General features: G+C 42.8%; 1 protein-coding gene across 3 annotated transcripts in view; it reads left to right on the top strand.

Annotated features, from left to right (window-relative positions):
* Positions 1–8,915, top strand: part of fgf12a (fibroblast growth factor 12a) — a 30,816-nt gene extending 21,901 nt beyond the window's left edge. For all 3 annotated transcript variants that reach the window (XM_035169902.2, XM_035169901.2, XM_035169900.2), the window contains 2 exons: positions 4,923–5,121; positions 6,158–8,915. In XM_035169902.2, coding sequence (XP_035025793.1) covers positions 4,923–5,121; positions 6,158–6,273 — 315 coding nt within the window. In that variant the 3' untranslated portion in view covers positions 6,274–8,915. The remainder of the gene's footprint in view (positions 1–4,922; positions 5,122–6,157) is intronic.
* Positions 8,916–13,325: the final 4,410 nt, after the last annotated feature.

Here is a 13,325-nt window from a genome sequence, read left to right as displayed (position 1 = left end):
CTTTTTGGGTGGAGCCGAAAAACTGATTTGGATTCAGGATGCATTCAACCCAGTTCTTTTGGCAACCCAGTTTTATATCCATTACATATTGCTCTCTTACGTCATGCTTCATTCACTTTGTACACCACCTTCTTAAAGCCCACAGCACACAAACATCAACTCACTCATATCTGTTTAAATATGCAGTTTTATTTTTTATCATGGTGTTTGACATTGTGTGGCAACGGACTCCAGGGTTAAGACACCTTGTAGCCGACAGAACCACATGTAACCAGCTTTTACGAATAATGGCTGAGTTGAAAATACATCTCAGTAGTTCGGTGACCCTACAGCACCTTTACTGCTTATAACTGTGCTGTTGTGATTTGGTCTCAGTGATCTTATCAGCCAGCAGCTCTCCTCAGCATAAAAGCTCTGATACATCCAAGAAAAGCGCTGAATATATGTCTCTGTGGTGGTGGCTCAGAGCTGGCAGAGAACAAAATGGAGCCACAGACATGTCTTCAAACGAATGTGTCCGCTGGGTGTGCTGATCTGTTTGCGAACAGGTTGTGTGAATGTTTGTTTTTCCTCCAGCTTGTTGCACCAAAACACGAGAGAACATGCAACATATTTTATAGCTTTTAATTACATATAAAGTCAGCTCATCCAGAATTTTAAAAAAGGCTCCTCAGTTATACAGTGTTCTTTTTTTATTATTGTTGTGTTTGACATTGTGCGGCAACGGACTCCAAGGACAAAGACATCTTTAATCCACAGACACATTACGAATAACATAAGATAAATCTCATAATAACTCGTGAGAGAACAGTATTTAGGTGACCCTACGGTCCAGGCAGCCAATTATAACAGTATTATTACACAATGCTAACTTAACTTCTGGCGATTGTTCTGGCTTCAGCGGTGAACGCCCCTCCGGCCTCGATCATGTGCCTTGAGAGCACGGACAGGGTGCGTGTCGGCAGGCAGGTACCTGTCTGTCACTTTTTGGTCAAAAGGAAATGATTGGTCATGTTTATTACATTTGTGTTTTATTACTGTGAGGGCCACAGAAACCCGTTTTTTTCTTTTTTCAAACAAGCACAGTTTACATTCATTGTCTCGCACTAACATTTATAGCGATGGATGTGTTAAATACGTTTTAATCCTCATAAAGTGTTTGTGAAGTCACTTCTTGGAAACCCTGCATTGTTTACATCCATGTTTACATTGACTATCATAGTCCATGTTCTCCAGCTTTATCCGGTGCTTTGGGCATAAGCGCCACAGCTACTCAACCGTGGAATAGCCTCCCGTATAGCCTCCCTTCGACAGACATGGTCGTTTGTCGAACTAACTGGCAGTTACCATCACACGCGTAGCTAGCAGCTCATGTACTTGAAACTGTTTGCATCTCTTCTGAGCTTCTGGTTTGTCTTATCTCCTTAATGTTTTATAAACTGCATTCACGGCACATTTGCATTTCTGCAGCAGACCTGCGTAAGATCTGTGCCTGTAGAATCACATATTTGAAATAAGCCGCAATAGTTGTAAGTTCAGCTGACATTTTTTTAATAAAAATATAAAAGTGCTTGGAAAGTGTTTTGTGTTAAAACTGCTGAAATATTTTATAGGCCTATATTCTACCTCCACCTCCGGGGGGTATTCAGCAGGTCTCAGGTTGACCTCTGTGTTTATTTATCTTTAGCTCCCCGCTGGGACCCCTTAATGGCGGCAGTCTCATGTGCCCAGCTTCACTAACAAGTCCTTCGCCTCTATCCTTCACATCCCCACAGAATATAAATAAGTGTCCTTGTAATCAGTTTACCATCACTAAGTGCAGCCTGAAATGTGGCACCACTTTTTTCCCTAAATCTTCCCTGTTTTTTGCAGCAGGGACAACTTTAGCTGATTATGTATTCCTGGCCGAGGAATTGACAGGGCAAACCTGTTGGCGTGCATTTTTAAACACGTGCGCTGCATTGACTCTGTGTAAATAAGTGCCAGTTCGCCAATTGGTATTTTAGTCCATTTCCTTCCCCGCGTGGTTCTGTGGTTTTAGCGTGTCCATTAAGCAGACACCATTAATCAGGAAAAATTCTGACCCCGTCTCGTTCACCTCATATTTCCTCTCAGTCACCCGCAAACAAGGCACTTTGTCAAAGACTTCAAAGTCACTTACATTCCACCCCTATCATTCCCAAGCCACGGCCAGGGTGCTTTCTATACCGCTCCGAGCCTTGTCATAGACGGGAACAGAGTGTTGTCCTTGTGGACACATTTAGAGGGGATTCTACAGTGTGTCAGCAAAGCAAAGTGGCTGGTTGTGAAGGGTAGGATAGCAGAGAGCACTAATGTCTTTGTGTGGGTGTGTATGTGCGTGTGCTCGGCCTGATTTCGGCTCCGAACAGATGAAGCGGGAAAGAAGCCTGCTGGTTTGTAATCTATCACCCGCTCCCCCCTGCCCGCACAAACACATATGTTCACACCCAAACGCACTCAGAGCCAGACAGGCTCGACGTGACCCCCGGTGCCCTGACGGAGGGAGAGATGTCTGCTCTCTGACAGTGTGTCAGCGGGCCCAGATAACCACCTCACCGTGAAGCCTCTCTCCTCGCTGACCAGCGAGACGTTTCCTCGCCGCCGACCATGTGACCTCACCTTCCCCGAGTCCTTTACAAAGCCTGCTGTGCCCCGCTGTGTCTTATAAATGAGCAGTCACACACACTGTGACTCATTTTCAGAGATATGGCACAGCGTACAGCAAAGACACAGACACACACACACACACACACACACACACACACACACACACACACACACACACACACACACACCACACACACACACACACACACACACACCACATATAAAAACGCTTTGTTTTTGCAGAACTTACTAACTTTTATACAAACATAGCGACAAAGCCTCAGAGGTTCATCACCTGACTCAGCAGTTCCCCTCTGCTCTTCAGAGCTTTCTCCCAATGCATTACTTTAGAGTTTTTCTGTGCCGTTGTGATTCGTTCTCAGTGATCTCATCAGCCAGAAGCTGTTTTCAGCACAAAAGCTCCGATAAATCTCTGATAGTATCTCCAAGATACCAACCCAGAACCAAATGGCAGAAAAACAAAGCAACCACTTGGTGAATTTCAGCAATAAGGAGCCAGATATTTTTTCTCTGTGGTGGTGGTTTGGAGTTGGTGGAGAACAAAACTGAGCCAAAAGGAAGGTGAACCAAGGATTTGATTTGTCAGGTATGGCCATGCACAAATGAATGTGTCTGCTGGGTGCGCTCATCTGGTTGGTTGTGTAATCTGACAAAATGTTAATAATTTCCTTCCAGCTTGTTGCTCCAAAACAAATCAGAGAACACGCCACATATTTTAATTATATGAGGTGGATCCTGTAAACAGAAGAACTTTTAAGAGTCAGTTGATCCAAAATTACAGAAAGACATATTTCCTCAGCTACTTTCAGTGTTATCTCGACATGTGGATGGAGATTAGGTTCAGTCTGCCCAGGTTTCTGATGAGATTTATTTGAATTAAAGTTTGCTTGTAACGATCATAGTTTTGACAACTGGCAGAGTCTTTTTTCAGAGTCAGTGTCACTCTTACTTTGGATAATCCGCAGGCCTCACAGAGTTATATTTCTTCAGTAAGAAGTGCATTATTTCCTGGAACGGCATTCTCACTTTCAGTTCATCTCTGTTGTGATGCAGTGCAGGCAGAAAACATATAAATACTGATATGCAAAAACCTGGTTAAACAAAATAAACACAGTCTCCAAAGCTACAACAGATAACTATGTGTTTTGTGATTTGGGAGGCCCATCCCTTTACCGTAACATTTTCTCCGCCTCTCCTCCACTCTTTATCCTTCACTCTTTCAAAGACTCTCCCACTCCCTCTGTCTCACACACACACACACACACACACACACACACACACACACACACACACACACACACACACACACACACACACACACACACATCCCAAACACACGCATACGCTCACCCAAACACGTAAACAGTCACCTCCAGCGGGAAGCAGAATTGGGCTGTCAGTCAAACGGACAAACTTAAAAGGGCACAGAATCCTGCAGCAGGTATTAATGAATGAAATACAGCACCAACACCAAAACACACACTCGCACAGGCACACACTCACACGTTTAATGCAAAGTCTGCCTAAACTGAGACGACCCATCATCCACCGAGCCATGCTGTTCCACATCACCTGCATCTATTGTGGATGCACATGATTTCACAGCCCTTCAACCAGGCTGGAGTGGGTTTTTATTTTCACCTTTTGCAGAGAGGAAATATTCAGACTACAGGGAGAGCAAGAGATTGCATATTTAGAATTCACTGCGTCTCATATTTAACAAATTACCCAACATTCCCGCAGCTTGGATCTGTAGTGAATGAGAGAACGAGGAACATTGTTTCCTCTCTGGCATCGTCATGGCAATAATCTGGCTCTGCACTCAGCAGTGTCTCCAGTATCTGGATCTTTCCATCTTTACTGACATTCGCCTCCACTTCCTCTCTGTCCCCTTGACTTTCTCCCTGATTTTGTTAATGAAGCCGAGATAAAAATCTTCCACTGGTCATTGTCATTCTAATAAGACGATCATTCTCATTACTTGGGAGGATGTGTGTGTGTGTTTGTGTATGTGTGTGTGAGTGATTACAGTATGTCTGCTGAACTTGGCAATGTACACATGCTTACTAATGAAAGCCAGTATTGGCAGAGTAAAACAGACACTTCATTAACTAAAATCCTCTGACTGTCATGCTGCCGGTTGTCTCTCCATGTGTCTTTTATATTTATGTGGATGCAAATTAGGTTTTATCTGTGTGCGCTGATTTATATCTCTAATCCTTAATGTCCGCATCTGTGTCCTCCGCTCCACTCCTCTGCCCATCTGTTCTTAGGAAATGTTCACACCGGAGTGCAAGTTCAAGGAGTCTGTTTTCGAGAACTACTACGTGATCTACTCGTCCACTGTGTACCGGCAGCAGGAGTCGGGCCGAGCCTGGTTCCTCGGCCTCACCAAGGAGGGGCAAGTCATGAAGGGCAATCGGGTCAAGAAGACTAAACCCTCATCGCACTTTGTGCCCCGGCCCATTGAAGGTATGAGCAATTCTTTATTTGTTGTTAAATAATGTTAAAATAACCCTCCTGTCGTAATGCACATTTTGTCCTTCTTAAATATAAATTGCGCATCTTATTACTACCATGAACATTTAGATTTTCTCCCAATATAGTATAAATTACTTAGTTGCTGTATATAATCTATCACAGCAACATTATGAGAGATTATTTATGATGCCTTTACTTACAAAAAGGGAGACGTGCATTTCAAACAATGTAACCGTCACTGCCAAACATGCTTCAATGCATCCTAGCACGCTTGTGAAGCAATACGTCCACTAGAGGGCAGCACAGAGTGAAGCATTTGTTACCCTTCATAAAGTTTCGCCTTCGTTGAAATTTTCTCCTCATGTCCTTTGGTTGTCTCGCTTGAAGTATTGGCTACACTGCCCCCCCATGATTTCTAGTGGTACTGCTCCGTTTTTTCTGTTTTGTCCGGAAGCTTTCAGAAGATGTGCACAAATACGGACAATATTATCGCGGAATATGGACAGGAGGCTCCGTCCACATATCTAATGTTGGTCATAAATGAGCCCTGAAGTGGTGGTTTTACACAACTCTGTGCATTTTATGGCACAGGAAATATTTAATCATTAAATTAAAAAAGTTGCACTTTGGCCGATGACTATCTAGCTTCAGACTATTTTCAATGAACCGTCTTGTATGATACTACTGTGATCTTACTGCATTAGATATATAACCTCTAACGTGTTTCTCCTTTGATAGATATTATCATGAGAACTTGTCAAGCATTGTGGGAAAAAAAGTGCTGACTTGGTCCTAAACACCCATCTTATCACTCCCAGCCTGGTATAATTGTCCCTCCAGCCTCACACCTGACCTTGTCTCCATCTGCACATCCATCTCTCCAATCTCCATTGTCCCCTCTCTGAGTTCCTCCCCCTCTTTGTCCCTCTCCTCTCCTCTCCTCTCCTCTCCTCTCCTCTCCTCTCCTCTCCTCTCTTCTCCCCTCCTCTCCTCTCCTCCCTCTCCTCCCCTGGCATCTCCACCTCAGTTTGTATGTACAGGGAGCCGTCACTGCATGAGATAGAGGACAAGCACCGCTCCAGAAAGAGCTCAGGGACTCCCACCATGAACGGAGGGAAAGCTGTCAATCAGGATTCCACATAGCAGCAAAGGGGAGGGGCTTCCAGCGGGGATGGGGGAGTGGCCTCATCCTGACTCAAGGGGCGGGGGTCATCGGAATACCCGCCGCCCCCCCACCAAGATACATACCACCATCCCCTCTGAAGACGGGAGCTACGTATTACTGTACACCCGAGACGACAAAAAACTGAACTCTTGCCTGTGAAATACTTTTAGATGAATTAATATGAAACCAGAGGATATATATATATATGAAAAAAAGAATATTTTCAATCAGGACTTGACCAACATTTTATGCAAAAAAAGAAAAAAAGCTGTGATAAACAAAGAATGGTGGTCTCTCTTCACACAAATACAAATATCTATCATTTCCAATTTATGCTGTGAAAAACAAGCTTTAATACATGTTCAATTTTCATAAGGTGAGTTTTTTTTTTATCTAAATGCTATTGCACTCTCATATGCTTTATTGTGTTCTTGCCGTCAGTAATATCTATATCATCATCAGGTTATTCCTTTGTTTTTTTGAGATCAAAGAAAGTTTTGATTTTACTGTTATTACTCCTTTATTTTGTTTTCTCTCACAGTTTAATCTCCAATGTATTGTCGCACTACCTGCTCTGGTGTGAGGGTAAGACTGAATGTATTTGATAGTTCTCTGTGTTGAACTGAGACAGAGTGCTTAGGGTGGGATATAATACTCAGGTGTGTACTGTACGTTAGACTAATGAGACTGAATGGACAGACGGGGCTGTTTGAAATACTCGGACATGAACTCCCCTACGTTGTCCTGCTATGACGGGACAGGACTGATTAAAAGCAATATAATAGCAAGCGGTTGAGTATAATACGCTAATAAGCTGACAACACATCGCTGTGATTGTTGGCAGAGAAGACTGATGAAGAAAGTTGTTTGAGGAGGTAAAAGTCTGAATCAAGGGTAAAACTGTTTAAAACTGTTTCAGTAAACTTTGCAAGGGTTACTAGGTTTTAGGTAAAGAGATGTTCACACTCGTCTTCTATTCTCTCCAAAACCCAAGAGGAAAATAAAGACCAGCATCAGCACTACGAGCCATGGCCAGAAAAAGGTCACATCACATTTGCACCTCAAGAAACACAGACCCCTTTTCTTTCCACTGATAATCTAGGTTATAACAACAACTCCTCAAGTGTATCTACATGACAGCATTCATGCTTTTGATCTCTACGGACGAATTGTGAAATAATCCTCAAACGTCTTTTGAATGGAAGCTGTTTTGACAAGAATTGTGTTGACAAGTTTTTCCAAGACATGTCTGTGATTTCTGTTACTTTTATTGTGAAAGCATTAGAGGTTCCTCAGCACAGGTCTGACTGCCTGACTGTTTAATCATCCGCTGACTTGACCTGTTGACATCGTCGTTGTGACAACAGAAGCAGAGCGCTTTACTGAGGATCCAGTGTATCTGGAGTTAACCAGGTTCGAGGAAGTGTGTGTTTCCATCCCAGTGAGAGCTGTTTGTTCTCTCGGACATGGTCCTGGTTTTGTGACCCATGAAAGGAGCCATTTGCTCCATTGTGGAAAGTCAGGTCTGTGTATGAGTAGGTGGATTGACCAGTACACCGCACACGCTGTGTACACTCTCATAACTCATTCCTAATCCCCCGATTAGTTCATCTAACTCAGGAAGTCCTCCTATTGTTCTGTGAATGGGGCGAGATGAGCAAAGGCTAACAGCCTGTCTTCCAGCACCCATCGCACAAAGCCTGGCCACTGCGTGGTGTTTAAAGAGGTCAGGATTGGGGTCGATGGTGTTTTTGTTATTTTAAAGATGGTGTACAGCTAAGCTTAGCCAGGTTAGGTAGTTTGATAAAGGGACAAGAGGAGGCCTGACAAAGCATGAACATTGCATGATTGTAAAAGTTGATGTAAGCTTTGATTTTGAGGTGAGAGCAGGGAGGAGAATGTTCCAAATTTGGGGAGAGTAGGTACAAAACTTTTTAATCAGTATTTGCAGCAAGAGCTCCCACATCTCTCTTGTAACTGTTTGGAAATGTCGTGCTGGGTTGGTGGTATGTACACTCAATAGCACACATTCAGCCGCACAGAGCAAAGCGCAGTGATATATCATCATGGATCTGGGGGAGTCTTCCATCTGGGGCCCGGATCCATCGCTGGTGCAAACAACCTGCAAGAGCTAATGGTAGATTAGCTCATCTTCCCAAGCACCTACAGCATCACGGAGATACACACAGTATATTTGACTCTGAAAGTCAACAGGCAAGACCAGCGTATATCAGAATGTTTTTTATAGAGGTTTATATTGGTGCAAATGAGATACATGTGGACTCAAAGCAATGCATGAAATTGGATGTACTCGGTGTCAACTGTTGAACGAGAGGACTTGAGGAGGGGATGAGTAAAAGAAAGGAGGTGAAAACAGTTGAGCAGTAACGCAGAGCACTTTTGGTGGGTTCATCGATGTATGACAGGGTGAGCGAAGGTTTCGGTTGTATGTGGTATCAAGTATAATTTGTTACTTTTATGTTTGCAGAGGATTTCACTGCATCGGAACACGCTCATATATGCATTATGAATTGTGAGATGAAATTAAAAATATGCATTGATAATAAAAATCAGAATGAAGTTAGTGATTGTTTAAGAATAAAAACTATGTTATCAAAAACTTTCACATGCACGCAGTGATTGATTCAGTATCGTTGATTGTGACTGACTGAGAGTGTGTATTTTATCCTCTTTATTTGCGTTGCTCCTTGCATCAACAAGAGAAACAGCAAGATAAGCAGAGGAACTTAATCCATCAGTGTTGGGGCTTTTTAATGCGCTTCAGTCAGATTCAGAAAATCCAATGTGTTTATCAATTCACCGGAGCTGAGTTATCGTCTTGCCGGCCCCTAAATCCGTTGTCATTTTGGGGATGGCGCGCCTTCGCCCTTAATTCTCCCGTTGTCATGGAAACAGACCTTCCGTGCCGTCTGCAAGGAGAATGAGGAGGAGGAAGAGGAGGAGGAGGAAGGCTCCCCTGACTTTCAGGACGTGGCTTATGTTCTCTCTCCTGCGCGATGGCTGCAGCACAGAGAATAGCAGAGTTGGAGGAGGGGTACTTTGTTCTCTTGTCTTTTTTATTGTGCTGTTTTCTTTACTTACAGTAAACAGCTGAACTGTGAGCAGCACTGCAAACTATAGGGACATAAATGTGTAGTTACTCATGATGAGATAAAGAGAGAAATAGCATGGAAGTAGAGCGCATATCTCCCATTAGATCAAATCAAGCCGCACCAAACTGCACACACTTATAGAAATAGTCCCCTTAATATACTTTTTTCATCATGATCCATGAATTATTCCCTGAGAATCAGTGAAAATATCAAAGAATGCCCCCTAAGTGATAAAAACATTTGTGTTTCCTCCCCCTGATCTGGATCTGCAGCAAAATTGAATGGCCTCTTCCCTGACCCATAAAACAACCTTCTACTAAGTTTCATGATAATTTTGACAAAGAAATATACACACTGACCAATAAAAAAACGGATAGGGGTGAAAACATAACCTCCTTGGCAATGATAATGGTAACTGACAAATGTGGCAGTCCTGGTGACGTTGGAGCAAAAGTAAGGGCTCTCCAAAGTCTGTAGGGTTGTTACTATGGAAACTACAAAGATACTTCTTAGAATAAGTCAAAATTTAGACTGATGAAACTAAAATGTCTGAGAGTCAATTGGTGGTATTCGTCATCTGGGGACCATGAATGTCTTGAATAAGCTCATTCATATTTCAGTCTGAACCAAAGTGGTGGACCCACTGACTGCCTTTACTGACTTTACTCCTAGTGCCACGCCGTATGTGTCTGGACAAACCTTACAGAAGCTGTGATCATGTGTTCTGGAGCAAAATATATCAGAAATACACAACGGTAAATATATTGCAAAATGTATTGTTATCCAAATGTGTGTTCAATCACAAAATCACAGAGCAAAAACTCACATTTTATCCCAATTCAATATGCCGTGCTGCTCACTGCATCCGCCTCTGTACTGAACTTTTTCACGAAGAACAGAAACAAGTCAAGGTCAGCTGTTTGGACACCCATGGGAGTCGGTAAGGCTCATCTGTTTAGAGACACGTCGGGAGGGCAAGGTCTGGCAACAGCTTGAAGGCCACTTTCTCCTCCTTTTCTCTCCATCTACAGCTCCGCCTCTGGCCTTTGCTTCTCTCCTCGTCTCCACCTGTTCTCCGCTACCACCTTCCCCCTTTTCTCAGGCAACCTTGGACTCAATACCACTATTCAAATCTCCCCTGGAGAGAAAATGTACTGATAGTCAAACTATTATTACCTTGAAGAGTGACATCACTCAGATGTATTATTCAAAAGCAATAACAAGTAAATAACACATATTAACGTAACTGCAATTTGCATGATGAAAAGGGAATTTACCAGAATTAGAGTTTTCAAAAAGTTTAACCCTTTTCAGATTTTTTTTCCACCTCCACAAGGAGAGTTGTTTTTTGTTTGTTTGTTGTTGGCAGGATTGTGCAAAAAAAAAAGAAAAAGCCAATTTCCATTAAATTATGTGGAGGGCTGGGACCTGACCCAAATAAGAACCTATTAGATTTTGGTGTGGATCTGGGAGCGTATCCAGGAATAGGGACAGAGATAGAGGGTGTTTTTCAACATTTTCATTGATTTCTCAGATTATCATTCATGGACCTTGTCATGTTTAAGGAACTAAAATGTACGAGTGTCTGTAATTTGGTGCAGCTCCAAATAAAAATCTGGATCTAGTGAAGGAAATTTTGTTATTCAGTTTCACTGTTATAAGTTACATGTTGCAGAAAATACATTAAACGCAAACACAGACTATTTGTCGAATCCTACAGACCAGGATAAGAACAGAAACAAAATTGAAATGAAATAAAGTAAATCTCAACTTCACAATTATAGAGCTTTGAATCCTCGATACATTTGCTGCAACATGAGATTCAGTGTCGGTTTGATTTGAATAAATGTTTGTAATTGTGGTTTTGACACAAAAATATTTTAAACAAGTTTCCTTAATTGTAGTAAGTGTTCAAACTGCATGATAAATCACATCTATACATATATTGTAATTCAGCTACCTCAAAAAAAGTGTTTGCATTTAGCTGCATCAACAACACTGACACCTATTTCTGGCCTCTACTGTTATTTTAAACGAGCCTGTATATGACTTTGTCTTTTGCACACTCATGAGCACACGGAGTAAAAATATTCTTGATCCTTTATCCGAGGCATCCTCCCTCCCTCTCTGCCTGCCTCTTTTTGGGCCTGTTGTTTTTTAGGTACGGGCCTGAGCCACTGGGACTCCACTTGTTTCTCTTTTCTTGTCGTCCCAGGGAGAGAACGAAGGAACTCCTACTCAGAAGTGGGGCGTTCAGTTCTACTCATTAAAAATAATTGGTCTCAGTTCAATTAAGACTCAGTGATGCCTCTTTGATCCAGGCGGCTCGCTGTGTTTTATCTGAGTCTTTTACATTGAAATCAACTGTTCCGAGTTGGCAAGTATTGGGTAAATTGGTTCTGCTGTGTTTACTTCCAGAAGAAGGGGAATAGGAGCTATACTCGGGAAATGATTATAACCCTTTGAATGAAATGGGCTTTGATGGTTAAAGAGGCCGACATCAAACCTTCTGGTCTCCGCTGCGGCACCTTGCGAGACGGTCCGCCGTCCCGAGAGGACAGAGATGGATCACTTTACCTTCTCTCTTCCTCCCTCCTCTCTGTGATTTGTTGCTCATGGCTTCTCCTGTTTGCAGATGAGTACCGCAAGGGATACTGCGAGCGAACACGCCGATACCAAAGAGACACAAGACACATAAAAGTTCATGCACAGTGCACACATGCACCCACTCTCCCAGCCACATGCCCACACATCCACTCACACTGTATTTCTCACTCTCACACACGCTCACCGTCACTTTATGGAAGGAGCTCTGCAGTGTGAGCATGTTAATGTGCTGGCAGTGCTTCCTGACACAGAGGGAAGCTGTTCTCTTGAATCCTAATAGCCCAGGGACAGAAAGGGATACTAAGCCAAGCCTTGACTGCAGTTATGATCCAACACTGCTTCTTGAATCATCCCCTTTCTCATCCTCTATCCACCTCCCTTTCTCTCCATCCTTCTTCTTTCCCAGTTTTCTAATCTCCGGTCCCTCTGCACATCTCCTCCTCAATCTAGCTCTCCTTACCTGCACACTACATCCAACCTATTTCTCTCTTTTCTTTTCTCTCTTGTTGTAGGTAATCCGCGCAAGATTTTCAGAGTTCTACATGCATGCACAATACCTCACACACACAGTGGATATCAATGCATTTTCCATCAGAAATGCCTCTAAGACATGCATTAATGCAGAGCCACCTAAACACACGGTCATCACTGCAGTTATTATGCAAATTTGCACACATAAGCATGTATGTGAAAACGTGCAAAAGCAATACATGAGTCAAAGCACTTACGTTGGGGAAAATATGCTTTAATCAATGGTGTAACAATTGAAGGAACATTCGACACATACTGAAAATGATGAATGGATGTCTGTAAAGATTTTTGTTTATTGCTTTGCTGGTAGACCATGACGATTATTGGGAAACATCAAACACACTGCGGGCATCTATTACATTTAAAGTCTATGTGGATTTGACAAAGAGAAGAACAGCCTCCTCTGCTGGAGTGAAACAATTTGACAGAGTAGAAAAGTACTCATTAAAGAGAGCCAGAACGTAACTGAATGCTTTAAGGAATAAATGAATGAATGTTGGTTCATGTGATTGACTTCGTAGAAACCGCGTGCACGCTCAAACACCACAGTTCGTTCCACAGGACAGTCGAGCACAGTTGGTGATGGAGGAAGCCCGCTGAGTGTTTCAGCCCTCAGCAGCGATTGTTTAACCATCTCTGTGACGAACAGGACACGCAGGGTTCTGCAGAAGCTTTCCGATTGTGTGGGGCCTTAAATTAGTAATCGATGAAGGCATGAGAAGAGAACGAGAGACTTGAAATGGTTTGGCATTCAGTCCAGCACCTGAGTGAGAGCAAAG

Source organism: Hippoglossus stenolepis, chromosome 11, assembly GCF_022539355.2.
Source record: "Hippoglossus stenolepis isolate QCI-W04-F060 chromosome 11, HSTE1.2, whole genome shotgun sequence".
In the NCBI taxonomy this organism is placed as follows: Eukaryota; Metazoa; Chordata; class Actinopteri; order Pleuronectiformes; family Pleuronectidae; genus Hippoglossus; species Hippoglossus stenolepis.
The sequence above is the reverse complement of the archived record's forward strand: the minus strand, read 5'-3'. Positions and strand labels throughout refer to the sequence as shown.